General features: G+C 52.8%; 9 protein-coding genes across 9 annotated transcripts; 1 reads left to right on the top strand and 8 right to left on the bottom strand.

Moving 5' to 3' along the window:
- Positions 1 to 259: 259 nt before the first annotated feature.
- On the bottom strand, positions 260 to 964 carry BO82DRAFT_361984 (uncharacterized protein; the record flags this gene model as incomplete). The annotated part of the gene is made up of 1 exon (XM_025636834.1): positions 260 to 964. The coding sequence occupies one exon, from the start codon at positions 962 to 964 to the stop codon at positions 260 to 262; it is 705 nt and encodes a 234-aa protein (XP_025495256.1).
- A 769-nt stretch (positions 965 to 1,733) lies between these two features.
- BO82DRAFT_198587 (uncharacterized protein) lies at positions 1,734 to 3,678 on the bottom strand. The gene has a single exon (XM_025630577.1). It carries the CDS (start codon positions 3,438 to 3,440, stop codon positions 1,887 to 1,889), a length of 1,554 nt encoding a protein of 517 aa, XP_025495255.1. The 5' UTR covers positions 3,441 to 3,678; the 3' UTR covers positions 1,734 to 1,886.
- Positions 3,679 to 4,403: 725 nt separating this feature from the next.
- BO82DRAFT_303159 (alternative oxidase) lies at positions 4,404 to 5,716 on the bottom strand (the record flags this gene model as incomplete). Its single annotated transcript, XM_025632148.1, has 3 exons — positions 4,404 to 5,031; positions 5,105 to 5,395; positions 5,454 to 5,716. 3 exons carry the CDS (start codon positions 5,714 to 5,716, stop codon positions 4,521 to 4,523), a joined length of 1,065 nt encoding a protein of 354 aa, XP_025495254.1. The 3' UTR covers positions 4,404 to 4,520.
- A 1,560-nt stretch (positions 5,717 to 7,276) lies between these two features.
- Positions 7,277 to 7,597, bottom strand: BO82DRAFT_351411 (uncharacterized protein). The gene has a single exon (XM_025634414.1). The coding sequence runs from the start codon at positions 7,477 to 7,479 to the stop codon at positions 7,285 to 7,287; it is 195 nt and encodes a 64-aa protein (XP_025495253.1). The 5' UTR covers positions 7,480 to 7,597; the 3' UTR covers positions 7,277 to 7,284.
- Positions 7,598 to 7,638: 41 nt separating this feature from the next.
- On the bottom strand, positions 7,639 to 8,912 carry BO82DRAFT_429562 (acylphosphatase; the record flags this gene model as incomplete). The annotated part of the gene is made up of 5 exons (XM_025640550.1): positions 7,639 to 7,994; positions 8,097 to 8,166; positions 8,257 to 8,269; positions 8,365 to 8,395; positions 8,904 to 8,912. 5 exons carry the CDS (start codon positions 8,910 to 8,912, stop codon positions 7,815 to 7,817), a joined length of 303 nt encoding a protein of 100 aa, XP_025495252.1. The 3' UTR covers positions 7,639 to 7,814.
- Positions 8,913 to 9,058: 146 nt separating this feature from the next.
- BO82DRAFT_429561 (putative glycerol:H+ symporter (Gup1)) lies at positions 9,059 to 11,197 on the top strand (the record flags this gene model as incomplete). Its single annotated transcript, XM_025640549.1, has 4 exons — positions 9,059 to 9,381; positions 9,434 to 9,501; positions 9,560 to 10,150; positions 10,199 to 11,197. Exons 1-4 carry the CDS (start codon positions 9,120 to 9,122, stop codon positions 11,195 to 11,197), a joined length of 1,920 nt encoding a protein of 639 aa, XP_025495251.1. The 5' UTR covers positions 9,059 to 9,119.
- A 98-nt stretch (positions 11,198 to 11,295) lies between these two features.
- BO82DRAFT_328400 (putative HIT finger domain protein) lies at positions 11,296 to 12,800 on the bottom strand. Its single transcript, XM_025633009.1, has 2 exons — positions 12,478 to 12,800; positions 11,296 to 12,292 (listed from the first exon to the last, which is right to left on the bottom strand). Exons 1-2 carry the CDS (start codon positions 12,743 to 12,745, stop codon positions 11,532 to 11,534), a joined length of 1,029 nt encoding a protein of 342 aa, XP_025495250.1. The 5' UTR covers positions 12,746 to 12,800; the 3' UTR covers positions 11,296 to 11,531.
- A 212-nt stretch (positions 12,801 to 13,012) lies between these two features.
- BO82DRAFT_429559 (uncharacterized protein) lies at positions 13,013 to 13,936 on the bottom strand. Its single transcript, XM_025640548.1, has 4 exons — positions 13,869 to 13,936; positions 13,623 to 13,798; positions 13,432 to 13,537; positions 13,013 to 13,372 (listed from the first exon to the last, which is right to left on the bottom strand). The coding sequence occupies exons 2-4, from the start codon at positions 13,775 to 13,777 to the stop codon at positions 13,292 to 13,294; spliced, it is 342 nt and encodes a 113-aa protein (XP_025495249.1). The 5' UTR covers positions 13,778 to 13,798; positions 13,869 to 13,936; the 3' UTR covers positions 13,013 to 13,291.
- Positions 13,937 to 14,078: 142 nt separating this feature from the next.
- BO82DRAFT_425592 (cellular morphogenesis regulator DopA) lies at positions 14,079 to 20,336 on the bottom strand (the record flags this gene model as incomplete). The annotated part of the gene is made up of 7 exons (XM_025640333.1): positions 14,079 to 15,629; positions 15,684 to 17,149; positions 17,200 to 17,429; positions 17,527 to 19,769; positions 19,832 to 19,981; positions 20,040 to 20,164; positions 20,246 to 20,336. 7 exons carry the CDS (start codon positions 20,334 to 20,336, stop codon positions 14,370 to 14,372), a joined length of 5,565 nt encoding a protein of 1,854 aa, XP_025495248.1. The 3' UTR covers positions 14,079 to 14,369.
- Positions 20,337 to 20,492: the final 156 nt, after the last annotated feature.

The raw sequence follows: 20,492 nt of genomic DNA, 5'->3' as shown, positions 1-20,492 counted from the left end.
CTTCCTTACTTTGTGTCTACGGAGTCACTACTACACTTAGATAGTCATGCTGGTTTGCTTCAATTGATATATGAACGTGCTTCAACTTATATGAAAACATTGTATTGAAAATCGTGTTGGAATTGAAAGCAGAAGAATGAATAAAGACTATTCAGTTCTCTGCTTTTCTACATGTCATGTAAATGGGTTGAACTACACCATACCTACTTTCGACAGGGGGCTACAAGCTCCCACTAAAGAACTAGTCATCAGGCGTAGCTTAAGCTGCCTGAGACCAGATCCCAGGATAGGGCTCATGATCCTTACCACATAGACTGCACGACCCCAGGGCCAACAAGGGTGAATAACCGTCCGGCCCATCCGCTCGGGATACCGAGCTGGCAAGCGGCCTTCCCAGCCGTATAACTCCTTCCTCCCTTGGCTGATGGCTATCACACCACTCAGTCTCCTTCGCGTCGCAGGCATTCCGCGGGACGACAGATTTCCACTCTGCAAGAAGCTTGTTCAGGGCAATCGAGTCGTCATCGTCACCGTTGAGAGCTGGGCTCGCTTTAAACCACCAGGGCTTCAAAGCGATGGCCCCATCCTCCGATGAGGATAGCAGCTGTTGCTCACTGCTGTACAGTCCCACCGTGGAGTAGACGTCGATGCAGCCATAGACGAGCCTGCAGGTCGGGAACCGGGCCCACAGCTCCTTGAAAGCGCGGGCCAGGGCCACCGTGCAGATGTCTTGGTGCACGCGAATGTGCTCCCCGGCCTGGAGGCCGAGGAGGCTGTTATCCCACTGGATCACGATGAGCCAGGTGCCGGGGGCGATCCGTTCAGCGGTCGTAGTATACGGACGTCGAGCAGGGAGGCGGGAGTAGTCGAGCCGCTCCGGACGCTGGATCTTGTCTGCAGGCACGATCAATTCGGAGACTGTGAAGCGCCCGCGACGCTCGTCGGAGTTGGCTGGGCTGCGCATGACTGTCTTGGGTGTTCCGGTTCTTAATTGAGATAACCAATGTTGCGAACAAGATCTTGCGGGAAGGATGGATGGGTTGAGTGTTAGTGAGATACCGACGTGAGGAACATGCTGCTCGCCGTCAATTTATAGAGTGCGGAGGAGATGTGTCCAGGTCAATTGAGAGTAGAGTTTCATTTGGCTCTTTGATTCTCGGTAGCTTTTACTTTGTTGATGATGCCATACTCATAGACTGATATCTTTGAGATGCGTAGTTCACTTATGTCCATTATGTTTGTTCGCGACCTTTGTTGTCATCCTATACTTCATTGAGCGCAGCAGCTTCTACATTGGGTGTACCAATAAACATAAAGTAAATGCTCCGGCATCCATGGGACTCGCCCGCGCGACCCAACCGAGGGCCTGATCTTACTCCAACCTCCAACCACTAGACTAGCCCCCGAGTTCAGCCAAATTGTCAATCGATGTGAGCGAGGTTTGATCTTCGTGAGCAAATTATTATGTTTATGGAGAATGATACAAGAAAGTATAATCTGAAACAGGATTGGGCACCCCCTTCTGCACAGGGATGTCGGCGACCAGTCCGACATTCGCCTGAGAGACGGAGTGCAGCCCATATTCCCGCGCCAAAAGTCGTATAGTTACAATGAAGGGCAGTGTCTCCCGTCCGAGCAGCAAGCAAGATCAAGCAATCGCGACAGAGGGGTGAAATGTAAAACACAAATATTTCCAACCTGACTGAGCTCAGACAAGCAAGGGGTATCAATGTGGCCAGAGCGGACAGCAAAAAAAGCGCAAGAACGAACCCACCGACCATCCCGTCGGTCTTCCCCTTCTCCCTTTTCCTTTACCCCCCTAAAAAGGCCCCTCTCTTCCCGTTCGTGACCAGGATCGATCACAATTGACGACTGAGCACCTCCTATCACAAAGGACGGATCACCAGATCGTCACTAGGAAGGCTGGCAGCCGAAGCTCGCCGCTCCCGCCAATCCCGCACCAGCTCTTCGCGGACCACCCTACACCAGGACAGCAGAGCGGTGTCGAACTGCTTCCAAGCCTCATCACTATTGCCCTGTACTACCCCCATCACGTCGATCTCGAGCTTGGTTTCCCATCGTAGCTCAGCCGCCTTGATCCAGAATCGCAGATTCTCGGCCATGCGATATGGCTTCCCGACATCCTGATGGTACGTCTTGATGTCGAAGACCGGCCGCTTGGAGTTTTTGATCGCGAAATTATGGGCCCGCACTAGGTCTCGGCCGTCGCGCAGACGCTCCAGCATGGCAGGCGGCGGTGAGTTATCCTCCGGAGCGGTCCATGCGGGCAGCTGCGCGTCGGAGCCGATTAGGCTGCGCAGGAACAACGTCTCCCGGTCCCGCTCCTTGCCTGTCCACTCCCCTTCCGTCCAGATCCATGCAGCTCGCTCTTTGGCCTCGAATGATTCCAGCTGAGCTTCCCGCGCCAGCATGTCGCGTACGTTGCCCATCCAACCTATGATGGCGGTACGCTCGTCCTCCCGAAGCCCGTCGGCAAAGTTCCGAGCGGCCCATCGCTTCATCACCTCGAGCACACTGAAGAGCTCCTTTCGGATCTCCCGCTTGTCCTTGATGGATGCCAGTCGCTCAGGACGCTCATGTGCGGTGTAGTAGATCTTCGCAGCCCGGATGGCTAAAGTGACAGCATCCAAGACACGCATGCCCTGAATCTCCTGCCATGTCTGAGGGACGGCCTCCGGAGGAGGCTGTGGTCTGGAGTCATCTTCGCTGTCGCCGGGTTCGTTGGATGAGAAACTGATACGGGGCGGAATCATTTCTGCCGGCGGATCCTTCTGGGTGTCGAGGGAATTAATCGCGCGATCGGCCTTTTCCATCGCTTCCATCAGGTCTTTGCGCAGAGCCTTAAGCTTCGGTGGCGACGGAATGTGGTGCGTCTTGATGCTGTACGTGCTCACGGTGGGTGGAAGCATTACCTCGACGTCCTCATCCATCTCGGACCCATCGTCCTCAAAGCCGGAATCGCGGGGGTCGATGCTTTCTTCCTCCGTAGGGCTCACCGTCAACTCATCGATGAACCGGGCATTAGGGGTCAGCAGCAGCCGGGGAAGCTCTTCTGGATCCTTCTTCTTTTTCTTATATGCACGGGCCTGGCCGCCCTTCCCATCCAGCAAGCCTGTCCGCGCAAAGTAGTATTGCAGATGCGCGATGCTCCCCAGGCTCATCACACTCTCCCGATTCTTGGCCGAATCTGCGAATTCGGCTCCTTGGGTACGGATGTAGCCTCGTCGCTTGGAGGCGGTCGAAATCGATGACCTGGCATCGGCAGAGGTAGCAGACGAGGCCGACAGCGAGGAGAAAGAGGAAAAGGTCCGGTCTGGCGACGGGCAGGAAGAGATGGCCGGCGTTGCTGGAACCGAGGGAGAGGGAGAACCGGCGCGGGCAGGGGGGGCGATTGATTCGGGATCGATAGAGTCATCCATGGCTGCGCACGTTATCCTTGTTGGCTCGTTCACTGGTGACGGTCGCAGGTCTGCAAAAGATGGATCGTATTGGGGGCACGGCGGCGCGTTTGGCGAGGGCACAGATCCGGTATGAGGCGAGTTATACCTCTCAGACTAAAGAGCAAAGGACAGGTGTACGCCGAGTGATGGGGAAGGATGGAAATGACGCGAAATGATCGAAAGTTTGAGACGCGAGAGTTGAGTGATTAATTAGAGATGGTCAAACCGATCGTCGGGGCAAGATTGAATTTGGGAAGTTCGAAAGGGGGGGCGTTTTTTTTCCCACTAAAAGGGGAAGCGGGTCGATAGCCCAGGGTGATTATCACCACACACGTCTGCATTGATAATGCACCACCGGTATTTATAGAAGTGTCATTTCTTTCTTGTGCATCCGTCTTTTCGGGCATCGGGTGGACAAGCGAGCCCCTGAGGTCATTTGGAGCCGGAAAGCCGGCATGGCTGGTGCCTTCCAAGGCTACTACCCCATGATTGATGCTCATCGAACATGGGCAGTGTGGATATTGCAACGGATTCAAGCCTCTCTATCTCCTGTTGGATGGTGGAAAGCAATCGACGGGTTTCTGTGGTTGAGTGACTGCCACTTGGCCCTTTCAGGCCTAGCGTCCCCCGTGCCTGAAAAGCCCCGCATCCAGACTTTTGAGTCTTTTGAGTCTTCTGACGCGAACCCCCTTGCGGCTTACTCTACTCTTACTCAGTCGATTTCTTCTCTGCTGCAGCCTGCACGTCACTTTCAGGCACAAGCCTCGGTTGAATTCGTTCAGTTAGAAGCAACATGATTTATAGTCAAGTCATCTATGGAAAGTTGAGGAGAGATGCATTATTTACAACATAATAGTACAGTGCCCTTTGGCCCGCTGCTTATCAAGAACCAACCCCCCCCCCCCCCCCCCCCTCCCCCCGGCAGAGAGCAACCAGCACCGTCCACCCATCTATACATGAAACAAGATTCCTCCAGGGAATGATTAGCCCGTTGTGACGAATGCCCCGGTCCAGCCGGCGTGACACCAGATGTGAAAGCGGATGCAGGCCCGAGGCCTTTTAGATCACTTCCTCCCGCTCCCAACCAGTGGCCTTCAGATTATCAATGCCCTTGTTCGGATGGGGCTTGAATGGATCCTTGTACTTGGCTGCGTACGGATTCGGGTCTGTCGCGTGGTCGAGGTTGCCTAGGGTGTGGTTCACCTCGCGGTGCTTGGCTTCGTCGGCGCGCACATAGAGCAACAGGTCCCGCATCGTTCGCTGTCCCTCCGGCATCTTCCAGTACTGCACCGCAATCTCGGGCGCCTCTAATTTCTCCCAGTGGGGCAGCTTGCCGCTCTCGATGTCTTGGATCGCGCGGGTGTACGTGATCACGGCCTCCTCCTCAAGATACCCCACGAATCGGTGGCAGATGCGCGGCGACATGAGGTAGGACAGGAAGAAGCCGTTGAAGAAGACTCCCTGGGCGCCGAGCACCATGAGCCGCATGAACCAGCCCGGCTCCGCGAGCTTAAGGAAGGTCAAGAGGTGCATCCGCTCGTTGTATGCCTCCTCCAACAGGGTTTCAATCCTAATGCAGACGAGTGGTTAGTTCGTGTCTTCGATGCATGTATGACTCGCAGGCAAGAAGGCGAAGAACCTACCATCCATTATCTCTCTTCATGCGCCGCAAGCTTCGCAGGTGTCGTAACATGCCGCCAACCATACCGGGCACACCAGCCACACTCTCCAGGAAGACAAACCGTCTTAACCACGCTTGCTCGGTCATCTGGAATCTGGCCTCATGTTCCTTGCCCGCGGGCGGATGGCGGTAGCCCGTCACGAAGTCCATGCCCCAGCGCAGCACGCGCACGGTACCGAGTGCGACCCAATCGGCCCAATCTTTCGCGTCGCGATGCGCAACCGCGACTTGGTTCATCTGCGCTTCCGAGTAACTGTGGCAAAAGAAATCAGCATCCTAGCTCACTTCAAGCTGGGTCGGGTCGCACGTACACTGGATGGACCCAGGCGGTCTCCACTTCTTTGACGTGAGGAGCCTTCGGTGGCGGGAAGAACTCCTTGATCTTGTCCTGTTTCTGTGTCGTTGAGATGAACCGCTTGTTGTACGTGTGCTGGTGATAGTTGTTGCCCAGGGTCGAGCTGCCACACCGGAGGCCGGTCATGATAATGACACTCGGGTTGCTTCGCATGGTGAAGCGAAGGCTTGCCTTCGGGATGGCCACCCTCAGGGGCGCCGTGGCTGCCATGGAATTCATCGTACTATGCGATCAGTGACTTGTAGGATGGTTGGTGTGTTGTTGTACTTGTGGTATGAGCAAAGCCTTGAAATGGCTTTTCAGTTGTTGATAGGAAGTATGTAAATCGAAGTGATCCTGATTTGAATATGTACTGAGCCTTACAACCCCCCAGGACCGGTGCCTATTTATATAACATCTCGAAAACTCAAATTACACCAGAAAAGAAAAAAAAAATCACTTGTACCTGAACCTACTTACCAAGTATGACTCCCTGCCCCAACCCGGCGGTCCTGGTCCAGTACCTGGGGACTGAATCTGTTCTCGGCAGAAATCGGAGTGGCGCCCCGGAATTGTAAGCAGCGGGACGGCGAGGGGGAGGGGCCGCCCTGTGAAAAAGTCACGCGGGTCAAAAACTGTAAAGAAAAGAAAAAAGAAAAAAACAAAGAAAAACAAAACCACATCCTTTGCGCAGGTTTGTAATGCACTCAAACTTGCTCAGCCACTGGGAGGGATTATGCCGAGAAAGACGTTGGAGTAACTTATGTGATATGATCTCATCTGAGAGCCTCCAAGACACATCATGGATGTTCTTCGCACCCTACAGGAATCATATCCTATTGCTGGTTATGCGAATTTGTCTCTATGGAATAGATCAGGCCACTTCTCGCCGATGTATACTGGATGTTATCGTTGAAGGTTTCTGCGCTTTTTTTTTTGACTTTGTATAAGAAGCGTATCTTTATTCTGCGTATGTACTTGGGGATACTCTAATCGCTAGCGCGGGCAGATCCCGGTCGGTCTGTGGCAGCATTTGCCCTGCACCAGAACTATAGGTGGGGTCCCCTGGATGTACTGTACATAACGAACCATGAAAAGGTAGAAGAGTTCGCAGGGGTCTAGAATTTTACTCATCACAGACGATCCATTCCTGCAATGCCCGTCTACCTACTCCGTACCCTTTCAAACTGCTTTCTCTGGGGAGGGACAAGAAAGGAAGTATAAACAATGAAATTGGAAGTACTGTACCGCTATACCACGCAGCCCCCAGCCTCTTCTCTTCGTTTCCTTTCAACATACTACGTAAGAATGTCAAAAGCCTTCTTTGTTGGCCAAACGTAAGCTCGTATATGCCCTCAAGAATAGATAACGGTTACGGGGGGCATCTTTCATGACCGGTGAGAAAAGACAGGCATCAGGCTGGGGCCCAGATGACCTGAAATGAAAAACCTCCGGAGGGAGGGAGGGTGAAAGGGCGCGGGATTCCACATGTTCGGCGTCCACCGGAAGGCGAATTCAATTCGGCGCTGGGACATGGGGGTTTCGAAATTTCTTGTTTTGGTTCAAACGGCATTTGATGGGATCTGGTCAGGATCGGCGATCTCATCTGTCGCGACGGTGAAACCCCAGAATATCCCGTGAATTTGGTAGTCGATCACTCTTGCTCTGTTTGTTAGAGGGTCTACTATGTGAATGTTCTTCGCCACTGATTGGTTTGTCGAGCAACCGGCTTCTACTTCACGGGTATAAGAACCCGATTACAACTTGATCAACGTCGATATCGTGTAATTAGAGACCAAATTAGCCTCCTATTTGAAAAGAGTCGGACTGAAAGGATTTGCGCAGGGATGCTTTCGTGTTGCACTGACGCTGACATAGGGGGATGAACCCTGGCGGGTTGTCGCCGTAGCATTATCGGGTAAAGCCGGGATGCCGTGTCTGCTCCTGGGTGAGTCAGGCATACCGAGCATAACTCGGGTTTGAGTCGGGGGCTTGTTGGCCATAACCTAATCTTCGTGTCCTGGGCTGCGACGTCATGATCCTTTTGTCTTGCTTCGGATTGGAGCGAGAATTTGTGGTTTTGATTTTGTTGGATTGTTACGTAGCGTCGCTTTGCCGTGGTCTCTATACTTAGGAAGACAATACCAATCGGAAAAGATCTTGCGAATAGGGCTTCTTATGCAACACAATGTTTCAAAGGGGGTCATATTGTTTGTCATTGTTCATCCAGCACTGTTACTCTCCCATTTGTGGCGATCCACTGCGTTTCTCCTTCTCAATGTACACGCAAGCACAGACATGCGACCATGGCATGCACGTGCCTTATACACAGCCCAACTCACTCAATGTTCGCAAACCCCGACTCCGATGTCTTATAGCATGAGAATTTCTCTTCGCCGTCCTTCACGCCGATCTCTTTCTGCTCCAGTTTGACAACATGTGCTAGACGGGGTCCATTGTTGAGGTCCTTGAGCAGCTTCTGCACTGATTCCTTGGGTCCTTGAGCTTCCCCTTCGACCTACAGGTGCTCAGCGTTAGCAATATTGTAGGCCAAACGCGTACGGCATAAAGACAATCCCAGGGAGGGATATGACGGGCAGTGCTCGAGAACAGTACGAACCCTTCCGCAGTGCGTGTTCTTCACCCAGCCCCTCAAGCCGTACTCGGTGGCGCGCTTCTGTGTGAAGTCTCTGTAGGTGCAAAGATGTTCGATCAGCTAGCCGTTTCGCGCGGTTCAACTTTGCGGGAGACCGGGTTTAGTAGTTGTAGTGATGGCGTACCTGAACCCCACTCCTGCATAATCCGTGAATATTAGCTTATGCTTCAATGGGTCATGTTGTGGGTTGCTATAGGAGGGTAGAGATCTCTGGTGCTGTATAGAGGCATACCCTGCACTGTTCCAGATACCTTGAATGCGATCTATACATGTCAGTGATTGCAGCTTAGATATGAAGTTCGGATGACGTAGTGCGGTTAGGAGAGGGCTGATGTTCTTTAGAGATAGCGGACTAGGGGAGGGGGGGTATACTCGTTGCGATGACATCTTAAGGGATGAGAACAGTTTCCTCCCAAGCATATAGTGAGTATAACCAGGAATACTTGTTGTTGTATGTCTGTCCTTCGATCTATACTTTGTAGCTCATCATGCGTCGGCGATGTGGTTAGTCATTCACGGGTGCACCGATGTCGCTTTCCTGATTCGGCAAGGTGCTGTCGGGGCGGGGGAGCTAGTAACCAATCAGCATTATTGGTTTATGCTCAGCACTTCGACATTTCAAAGTTGAAGATAAACATGCCTGATCACTGATCGGTTGGATTTCTGCATTCAAGTAGGCTCTACATGAGTGTCGAAGTCTATAAAGTAGGATACTTTACAGTCTGACTGAGCTCGAGAAGTAGATTTTATATAGTCGCATCAGCTTCATACAAGATTCATTTTGGCACTGGATATGATAACCGGCGGATTAGTTGCAGCAGCCGGGACACGCTCCGCTCCGCCCCTGAACCAAAAATGGACTCGGGCGATCGATCCCGTCCGTCTCTCCCCCAGAGTTCCAGCTCCTGCTTAACTCTCCGCACATCTACCCACTCACTCCGTCCACTTCGAGGGGTTCGTCACTCCTCACGAGATGCTGGCGCCAGAATGACTCTCTCACTTCTCGCCTGGTTCCGGCGGTTATACTCCCTCGACACCCTCGATACTCGTTTTACAGCCTCTGCGACCACTCCCGCCAAAGTCGCCGCGGCTGACGCGCGACCTGCCTCTACCAAAGATCCCCGTTCTGCTGCCATTGCCCGCAATGCCTCGCCTTCGAGATGGAGCACCTTCGAATTCTATATCTACTACATCGTTTTCTTGATCGCTGTGCCATTGATGTTCACGACGGTCATTGCGGTGTCGCAAAGTCCGTCTCCTCTTGTGCACGTGTGAGGACAAGATGCTGATTATCCCGGCAGAGAGCCATCCCACTTATGCCACATACTCTCACTTACTCGAGGACGGTTGGATACCCGGTCGCAAAGTTGTACGTTACTGTTGTTTCGATCGTTTCAGTATGGAGCTAATATTGCCTGGATGCTTAGGACAACTCCGATGCCCAGTATTCCGGTTTCCGAGAGAACGTTCCTTACCTCCTCATTCTCCTAGTCGGCCATCCAATACTTCGCCGAGCCTACAATCGATATGTCAGCCCAGTCAGCCCAGTCAGCCCAGGCCTGGGCTCTGCAAAGGCCTCTCCGGTCGTCGCAGCTGGAGATGCCCGCCTCAAGCAACGAATCGGTTTTGATTATTACTTCGCGTTTGTCTTCATCGTTGCGCTCCACGGCGTTTCCGCTTTCAAGGTTCTCACGATCCTTTACATCAACTATCGAATCGCCAAATCGATGCCCAGAAGATACATTCCCGCAGCAACCTGGACATTTAACATCGTGACATTGTTTGCTAATGAGCTCTGTGGCGGCTATCCGCTTGAGCGCTTAGCTACTCTCCTTGCACCTTCTTTTGATGCTACCAAGGAATTGTCCGCCCTGGTACTCTGGGCTCGTTCGCTCGATGGCTTTGGGGGTATCATCCCCCGCTGGGAGATTCTGTTCAATATCACGGTGCTCCGTCTGATCAGCTTCAATATGGACTACTACTGGAGCCTAGACTACCCCGCTGCAAGTCCCATTGAAGTAAGTCCATGTCTCCCTGTATAAAGAGCTCCTTCTGACCGCCATAAGAAGAAGCAACTCGATCCAGCAGCACTCTCCGAGCGGGACAGGGTCAGTATCCCGGCCGAGCTGTCCGCTTTCAACGGTCGTTCCTACGTCGCCTACGTGCTTTACGCACCCCTCTACCTGACAGGACCTATCCTGACCTTCAATGACTACATTTCCCAACAAAGATACGCCCCACCATCACTGACTACCGCAAGAACAACCCTCTACGGAATTCGCTTCTTCCTTACTCTCCTCGCGATGGAGCTGATCCTCCACTACATCTACGCCGTCGCTATCTCCAAAGCCTCACCCGACTGGTCCCTGTATACAGCCGGCCAACTCAGCATGCTCGCTTACTTCAACCTGCACATCATCTGGCTCAAGCTGCTGATCCCATGGCGCTTCTTCCGCTTCTGGGCCCTGGTGGACGGTATCGACCCTCCGGAGAACATGATCCGCTGCGTCTCCAACAACTACTCCGCCCTAGCGTTCTGGCGCGCCTGGCACCGCTCCTTCAACCGGTGGATCGTCCGCTACCTCTACGTCCCGCTCGGCGGGGGCAGCGGGGCCCATGGCAGCAGCCGCGACTCCGCCTCGTCCGGGGTATTCGCCAAGGGCCGTAAGATCTTCAACACTCTCATCGTGTTCACCTTCGTCGCGCTCTGGCACGACATCAACCTGCGCCTGCTCATGTGGGGCTGGCTCATCACGTTGTTCGTGCTGCCCGAGGTCATCGGCGGCCTGCTCTTCCCCGCCAGCCGCTGGCGCTCGCGTCCCACCGCCTACCGTGTGATCACCGGCGTCGGCGCCGTGGCTAACGTGCTGCTGATGATGGTCGCCAACCTCGTCGGCTTTGCGCTGGGGATCGATGGGCTCAAGGGCCTGGTGGCGTCGATCCTAGGCTCCTGGGCTGGCATCGTGTATATCATCACGGCGTGCTGTGCGCTATTCGTTGGCATCCAGGTGATGTTCGAGATTCGGGAGGAGGAAGCCCGCGCGGGCATCAACCTGAAATGTTGACCCCGCGGCTGTTGTTGATTTATCGCATCTACCGAACCACATAGCACCTATATCTTGCCTTTGAATGAGCTCAAGTAAAACCTCAATTCCAGCCCGGGATTTTTGATTATTCTCTTGTTTCATTACATCTTGACTTGAGTAGTAGTATACAAACACACACATACACACACAACAACAAAAAAGCCAACATGGTATATAATAACACAGACGGTAGTGCTCACAACATTTTAACTCCCCGAAAACCAAAACTCCAAAATCCGCGCTCCACACACACCTCTACAACAGCTGTCTACACCGTCGTGATACCTGCACCAACGTACAAAGCCCCAAAGAATCAGAAGAAAGCCCCACATCTCGAATCCTCATGCACCTTATAACATGCCAGCCCGCACGTCCGGGCGTGGCAGTTCTTGCACCGGATCTTGCCCCAGTAGCCGCACATGCAGCAGAAATGCCGGGGCGAGCGGCGGGGCGCGAGCGGCGCGCCCGCGCGGGCCGCGTGGTACGTCAGCGGCGGCTCGGCCAGCAGGGCCTGCACGATGCGCTCGGAGGGCGGCGCGGGGAGGTACGAGCGGAGGAGCGGGTTGGTATCGTGCTCGGAGCGGATGAGGGTTGTTGTGTTTGGTTCTGGTTCTTCCTTTTCTTCGGGCTTCGGAGTGTCGGTTGTGGGAGCCGGGGAACCGCCGGTGGTGGTGGTTTCGGGGATGGGGACAGGGGTTGTTGCTGGGAGGGTTGAGGCGCGGGAGGATGGGGGTTGCGTTTGTGGTTGTGAAGGGGGGATGGAGGGTTGTTTCTTGGTACGGTGGTGGTGGTCGCCTCGAGAGGAGGCCGGGGTGGAGCTGCGGCGGAGGGAGGAGGGGGTCGTTGCTGCTGTGCTGGATTTGTTGATTCGGTGGATTGAGCCTCTATGTCCTGTGACAGTACCGCTGCCGGCGCCTGCTGCTGCTGCTGCGGAGGAGGAGGAGGGGTTTGTTGCGGTGGTGGTGTTTCCTGGCGTGCTGGCTTGGGCGGCTTCTTCGTCGTCGAGGTAGTTGCGGAAGGTCTTTTGGGATTGGAGGATGCGGCGGACGTTGGAGGTTACTTTCGTGCGGGCTCCTGATTGTGATTTGGGTTGTTAGGTTTGCAGGACTGTGGCCTGAGAGGGCCCTTTGCTTCACAGATGTGAATGAGACGTCTGGGTCTCGGTGTTGCGGTGCAGTAGTGCTGAGCGAACTGCTCCGCTGTGGTAACCAACAAGGGGGGGGGAAACAAAAAGGGGGGGGGGGGGAGGGGAGACATACCTCGTGGAGCAGCAGGCTCTTTCTGTCTCACGGGCACCTGAATCTGTACATCGCGATGGTTCTCGCGGTCGAGCTCGGCCAGATGTCGGATGATCGCGTTGGTCTGTCGGGAAGAGAGATCCGTCCGGCCTGGGTCCCGGATGCCGCGTTTGCGACCGATAGTGGGCGTGATGGCTGCTTTGGCGGGGTCGAAGCCTCGATCCGCGACGTAGGTCCAACCCGGAGTGACGTGGGTTGTCGACCCGGGAAGTAGTTCAACGCGATACATCCTGTGTCGTGGTGGGTTGTTGCGTTTCTGAGACGGCGCATGCACGATAATCGAAACCACCGGCGGCGAGGAAGGAGAAATCGCGGCGATAAGAGCGAGAATACAAACTGAGGACGGGCAGGAAAAGGCGGTGAGCGCTCGTGTTTGCCGTGTTTGCACTGTCTGTCTCATCCGATGACGCCGACAGTCTGTCTCGCCTCCCCAAGTCCAAACGCGTCGTCGCTTCAAGTATGCTACAGTCAAGTACGGAGTACATCTGCCTGTCTTGGGAAGCGAATTCATTTCACATTGTAGATCTCCTCTCATGTAGACCCTGCTCGCATGCGTAGATCTGGCATACACCTTCAAAATGCAATACAGTCTTTTGTTGACTGGTTTTTATTACAATGCGCATCCCCGTAGAAACTGCATTTCAGAGAGAGAGAAAAAGATCAAAAATGATATGCTAAGACCCGTGGCGAGGAACTCCTGCAGAAGCATGTGGAAAGAGAACAGACCCTTGATACAAGCAGAGAAGAAATAGAGGACAGGAAATGCAATGCTAGGCTATTTTTTCTTGAGTTGGTCGACCTTGGTTTCTAGCTCGCCGATATAAGTCTGCAGCTTCTGTGTAGCTGTTTGGAGAGCCTGGGAGCCACATCAGCAAAAGAGCGAAGTCAAAAGGCAATTCGCAGCGAGAAACATACGTAGATATCTTCAGTTAGCATCTCGTTGGAAATTCTGTACTCAGCCAATATGTAGTAATAAACGACAACGCCGGCAGCAACCGAGCCGGAGAGGAAGCCGAAGATTCTGTAGCCAAGAGAAGAGTCAGTCCAACCGGAAGACGGTAGTCCATCTTTATGGACGTGATATCAATATGGAATGAATGCAGTACCCTCCACGAAATGCGCCCACGGGCTTCTTAGCAGGCAGCGTGGTAGCTGCCTCCTTCATCAAGGGTGAGGCCGCGAAGCTCCGCGTCGGAATGAAGACCGGCTTGGTTGCGACAGAGCGCCATGCAGGCGTTAACACTCTTCGAGTCGCACTCATGGTTATGAATTCGAGGCGTATCTTGAGAACAAGTCAGTCAGAAGCATAGCAGAACTAGTCACAACTACAAAGTGACTGTCCGAGGTCTTACGTGGTTTTAAGTAGAAGTGGAGGTGGAAGGTGGGAAGTATGTAGCAGATGTTTTGGTGGGTGTGGGTGGATGCGGAGGAAGAAGCTTGGGTGGAGAGAGTGACGTTTGTTGGCCAGCCAGTTGGGCCGAGGATGTTACGAAGAGTACGAAGTATTAAACCACGGGCCCAATAATAGACACCTCCAATTACTCTATATTATTCAGTGCCCACCCAACTCAACTGCCGATTTCTGCATATGATCGTTTCCGCTTCTCCAGAATATTCCACCATAAAATCCAAGTTATCTATCTATGCTTCCTTAATCCCTGGCGCATACGGAACATGCGGATCGACGCCTCCGACGCCCCGACGCCTGAAAATGAACGCTGGAAATGTCGCTTCTATCCCACAATACAAGAACGTGCGCTGTACGTGCGCATTGCCAGTCACGCTAGTTCGAATTCTAATAGACAAGCAAAAAATATCATAATACACAGGCAGCACGCGAACAACACAGAACCCTAGTTGGCCATGGTGCTTTCATTAAAGATATCCGCCAACAAATCATTCACACATGCATTCAACTGTGGTTGACCCATGCTGTAGGTACTCTCAAATGCGTGAATGCTGAGCTGGTCGAAAAATGGCCGAAGCACCCGATCGACAATCTCATCCTTTGCTGTCTCACGGATCCAGTCCGCAGTAAGGCTTGGTTGTCTCGCTCCCTGGCTGAGGTTGGTCGTTTCTCCAGCCCCATCATTCGATGTAATCCCACGCATACCCAAGCTCTGCGAGACCTCATCCGCGAGGGCCATCGGCTCGAAGCCTTCCGGAGGGTATATGGCGTCTATGGTGTCGGTAACATAAAGCCACTCCAGAAGTTGGAAGTCGTCTGTTGCAAGTACAAGTAGCGCATCTAACAGTTTGCATGCCTGCAGCAAGGCATATGAGTTGTATACATCTTGTTGCGAACCCAGCGGTACGGCGGATATAGCCTCTTGGAGTTCAGCATTGATGAGCGGCCAGAATGTGGACAATGCCGTCGCAGAGCTCTTAAGTGCAAGCGCACGAAGAACCATGAAGATCTCGGCCCGCGTGGTTGAAGATGGAGAGGATGTAGTAGTCGCCCCAAGTAGGTCTTCCAACTTCTGCAAAAGGGCGGGTAGCTCTCCAATATAGTAATCATTGTTAGCAGACAAAATAAGGAGACTGATGCGGCGGAGGTTCAGTTGAGCTTTGCGGTCAGCTTCGAGGCGAGCAGCAGAGGCTCCAACACCGAACATGATACCTGCTGTACTTGGTGGCGGGAGGCGAGACAGGATCTCAGACAAGCGATCTTTATCTGCAAGCACCCACTGTCGCAGTAGACTCAGCCATCCCTCCCGAACCAAGTCCATCTGCATCCCAAAGAATCTGGTATCGTAGAATGCATCGGCTATGTCCTTTTTCCATACTTTAGCAGCAGATGGTACTTTCGCTATGTGCTGGAACAGAGTCATGAAATTATGGTTGAGGTTGTTCGGGAAGAGTCGCGAGCGAAAGAGAGGACCGATCACATTCGTTGAAATGCCGGTTACTGCGGAAGTGATCCGGTCGGAATCTCCGAGTGTGATTGTGAATGCAGGCATGGATGCCGCAAGGATGCTAAGCATATCGTCAGGTCCAATATTCGGTGAGGGCGAATTGTCATAGTCGATAGAGCCGCGGCTGAGGGAAGACTCTTGAGCAATGCCCATCGGCTTGCTCGTCCAGATTGCGGTGAGAAGGCGAAGCAAGACGTCCTATCATATGTCAGTAAGTCTCAATGAGTTTGCCTGTCCTTAATCATCGCGTACCCCGAGTTCTTTCCTCATCCGTCGATCTTCCCCAAAGCTAGTATTTTCCAATTTCGCTCCTAGGATCGCTGCAAATTCAACCAGTCGTGGAAGAATTTGCCGGTGTGGGAATGGGTTACTCAACACATCACGAAGAAATGTGGTACAATCGGCCCAGATCTCATTGAGCACATCGTCATCCAGCGACCTCGCGTATGCCACCAGGAAGCCCGCCAATTCAGACTCGGTCAGGCTCGCAGTCAGTGTAGATTTGCGGCTCGGCTCTAACGCTGCCGGATTGGTTCTCGTATAAATAGAATTGAACACAGCCGGGATAGCGATCTTCGGTCTAGACCCGTCCAGAGTGTGGAGCAGGCTCATAATCAAAGACGAAGTCTCGCTGTCAGATTTCGTCCACATCTCCACGGCTGTCTCTAGACATTCAAGTGCCTCTGCATTGAACAAATGTTCGAGGATACGACGCGATCTGTTCCTCATGCGCAGAGACGTGTACTGAAACGAAGCTATCGATTCTGCGTCTTGTGGCAGCGTACTGCGTTCTACGGCACCCCAAGACCATATGGTGAAGCAGAGCCTCACGGCATCTTGGAAGCAGAGTAGGACGGTAAGCCGATTGTTCGCTGCGGCCGAGCGCGTGTGGTTTGATTCAGATGAGAATACCCCTGAAACCATGTTGCCAAAGAATCCATGATTCTGGTCAGGACTTTTGACAGCAGGAGTATTGGCCTCCTCTACTAACAACCGCTCGTGAGCGGTAGCAATGCAGGTCTCGAGAGCGCTGAGAAGAGCAATGGTGGCATACTCAGATCGATCATCAGGCCATCCTTCTGTACGCTTGAAAGCGAGTTGCAGGCTGGCATAGCAAAGTTGGATCTCTTTACAGAGCGATTCGACAAGCATGAGTAGTATTTGGAAGATTGACCCCGCGTACAGTGGAAGTACTTCGCAAAGGAGGACAGTCCATTTGTCCACAATTCCTCTTGAACTTTTGGAACCAAGGCCTTTGAGAAGGCATTCGAGAAGTTGTTGAGGTGGCTGAGGGAGGGCAGACAGCGCAGGTACCTTCTCTGGTTTGTCGCTTGTAAAGGACAAGATAGAGGGGCTTGTCAAGCGCTCACGAGAGTTTGCCCGGTTGTGTTTTGGCCGTGGAGGGGGAGGTGGCAGATACGCTTGCGCAAACCGGACCTTCAACGCTGCTAATAGGGTGTCTATCAGGTCTCCTTGAATTGAATCAGTCGCGCCATGATCCAGGGCGCGAGAGAGCTTATCAACCAGGAACGAGTCAATTCCAGATTCAATCACTTCTTCAGCTCCTGGACCAAGAAGGAGCTGTCGCATGACTAGTAATGACGTTTGTTGCAGTCTGATTGTCTCCAGGCCATGAGTACCTGTGGCTGTCTGCTCGCTGATCAGTTTCAGACTGGCTTGGTAGATGATGGTATGAAGGCTCTGAAGCTCGGCGTTCTCTGCCAATCGTTACTTAAATGTATTTTCAGTGAGACCAGTCCCAACATACCTTCAGATGCATGCACATCCTTACGTTTGTCAACCTGAGATAGCGTCTGAGTGAGAAGAGTGATCCAGCCATTGTGATCAAGTGTAGAGATGAGATTGGAGATGGTCCGCAGCAGATAGTCGCATTCCTTGTAGTCATCTGGCGACAAAACCTGATTGTCGCCTCCCCCTTCACCGTGATTTGAACACTGGAAGAGACAATCCAGGCGCGAGACTATTATACGAAAGACCCTGTAGTTTGTGAGCAATTTCTATAACGGAGAAACACCTTGAAAGATGTAGGAGAAATCCCTTCGGGACCAATAATGCCTTGTCAGGCTAGACTTACTTATGCATAGCCGGCAGATCTTGAAGCCATCGTTGGACAACTCGAGAATTTTCGTTCGAGGGCTGAGAGAGCAAGTCTAGGACGATGAAAAGCGGGCGTTCAAGCATCGAAGCTTGGTACACTTTTGCTGACTCGATAGAGTTATACAAGCGCTTTGGCGGCAGCTCATAGTTGCCTTGGTGACTGTGGTTCCACAAGACGAAATATCTTCCAAGTTGCTCGCCTGTCAGCCCTTCAAAAGGCACTGTAGACGACGAGCCAACCATGAGGGATGTAATGGCTGCCTCAACTAGATGATCCGACCAAGAGACGGTGTGCAATTGCCACAAGCAACGAACAGCCTCAACATGGAATTTCGGGCTCATCGGGGATAGAAATTGCCACAGTTGTCCCACAAGAGCGGGAATGACGTCTGACACATCTTCGTAGCTAATATAGTATCCTGTAGTATTGATGAGGTACAGATTCGTTACTGCGGACGCGATTGACGAGATGGTTGAGAAGCAGGCCGTGGATTTTTCAACTTGGTCGGCACGGACACGATCGCTTAACGCGAGATACAAACGCCGGTCGCGCAAAATACGTGTTCGGGGGAGCTTTTTCAGTAATATGATGAGCAGGTTGATCCGATCGTGCAACCGTGTGGCGTTCTCTTGTTCATCAAGGGCTGTTATGGCTTGCTCATAAGCGTTTTGAATGATGAGCTCACCCAGCTGTTTTGGGACGAAAGGGACAGGCTGTGGGTCTAAGCTAGTCTTGCTTCGATTGTAAAAAGTATGAATCACATTCAAGATGTCCGACCCGGTCATATCAGAATGGGTTTTGTCTCCTGCTTTAGGTGCGTCAGACTTCCTTATGAACGACCTTTCGATCAGTAAGCCCGTCAAAGAATCCATGACCTTCGACAACCCCGCTGAGACAAGTTGCAGCTGCTCCGGAGTCGCTGCGGAGTTGCTTGATGAATACAGATCCCTCATCTTCACAATGGTAGAAAGGGTCAACAGAGGAATGTGAACCGCAATCATGTCTTCTTCTCGAACATTGAAATTCTCTAGTATGAAGTAAGCGAGCTCCAGGTTGCTTACTATGTCGTCGATCTTGGAAGTAAAGTCCTGATGCTTCCAATCTATAAGACGGAGGAGTTCGGAGAAGATGACGCCGCTTTCGACGCCGTCGAAGAACGAGCTGGCGCTGCGAAAGACCTCCTCGAAATGGTTCTTAGAAGCGCTGTTTCCGAATGCTTGCACGCTTCGGATGATTGGCAAGAAGATCTCCGGTATGATGTATCCACCGACCTCCCATCTGTCCAACAACGATAGCGAGATCCGGAATGGCTTCGTCTTCTCTGCCGGTACAGTTGTGTCATGCTCAATCATCTGCAAGAGGCCTTTGACTAGTGGCGTCAGCCCGAATTTGCTGAAGTACTCCGAAGGCGAGAGCTCTTTGCGGTCGCTTGCCAGTTGGGTTGTGCCTTCAGAGATAGAATTGCGGGCTTCAAATGACGGCCGGTCGTTGGAAGATTCGGGCCCGAGGAGCCAGGCCCAGAGTCTTCGGTTCAGACTCATGTCTCGCCTGGCAACGACTCCTACAGCTGCTGCAATGAGCCGCTGAAGATCGTCCTCTGTAATTTTCGATTGCAGTACCGGCGAACTGAGCGGCAAGTGGGTGACCAGTAAATCAAGGAAGTTCCGCTGGACGAGAACCTGCTCGTCGGCGAGACCGGTCGCGAAACAGCGTATGAGCAACCCGGGTTCGGGCACGATAACCGATTCTGCTGCAGCTAACATGCCCTGGTGAATGTCCATGGGGTCATTCGACTCGTCCTTGGAAGGCCGGCGGTCTGTGTTTCCTAGTTTAGGCAGGTAGCGGCCCAGATAGGCGAGGACACCAGCACGTCGGCTGGGACTTGTGACCGAGGCTAGAAAAAGACACTGCCAGAAATAGTGGCCCCCTGGACTCGCAGATCCCTCGACTTTATGCTTCTCCATGGCGCTAGCAATGTCGCGGAATTTATTGATCAGTCGCAGTGTAGGTTCGAAGTCATCGCTCGTCTCTTCCTCTAATCCCGGTAGTAGAGCCAGTATAATGGCCTTCAAGGCTGGGCGAATCGCCCATGGTTCCAGGTTGCATATATGTGTCTCCACCAGCGTCAGGAACAGGGGTCGGACCGTGAGAGATGCGAAGGTGAGTGTGGGCGCAATGCCAGGCATATACAATGGCAGGTCATGCGATAGACCCTCCGGCTAGCCGACAATATCTCTAATTAGCGGACATCACTTTGGATCCGTCACTAAGCGGGACGAACCTTGATCAAAGCAAAGATATACGAGTATACTTCCAATGCTTTCTGGTGAACACCTGATGGCAACGAAGGGTTAAGGCATTGCGCAAGCCGTTTGGCAACGAGCGCCTTATGAGGGACAATAGGGATATCCGCGGGGTGAGATTGCAGCGCCTATGAAGGTAGCATCAGCATCGTGTACTCTCCTGCCTCGGAGATAGTGTGACCGTACTTTCAGGAGTCGGCTCAAGAAGGAGATGTAATCTGCCCACTCCTGCAAAGCGGTATCGAACAACGACAGGGCTCGCTCGACAGTCGACGCATAACGGCGGTAATTCTTGTCTTTTCGTAAGGGCTCTGAGATACCTCATGTCTATTAGACTCTGGACTGCATGACTGTAGTGCCATAAGAGGAGAAGCAGCGCGTAAATTACCGACCTTCCTTCCCCCGTAGTCGGGAGCGCGTAAGAGAGCTTTCGGAGCTTGCGGGGGAGTGAGACCTCGGGAACGAGCTCGGATCGAGACTCATTGTGCGATGGTCGGATAGTAAACGGTGTCCTGGGCAGGTATTTGTCGATCGCAGTCCGTCATGATTTGTTGTAGAACATCAAGGATAGTAGCATGTGGACTCTGGCTGGTGGAACAGTTGGCTCTTGTTTCCCACTGCAGGCCAGCAGGTGGACAT

Source organism: Aspergillus uvarum, assembly GCF_003184745.1.
Source record: "Aspergillus uvarum CBS 121591 unplaced genomic scaffold BO82scaffold_8, whole genome shotgun sequence".
Lineage (NCBI taxonomy): Eukaryota > Fungi > Ascomycota > Eurotiomycetes > Eurotiales > Aspergillaceae > Aspergillus > Aspergillus uvarum.
The sequence above is the reverse complement of the archived record's forward strand: the minus strand, read 5'-3'. Positions and strand labels throughout refer to the sequence as shown.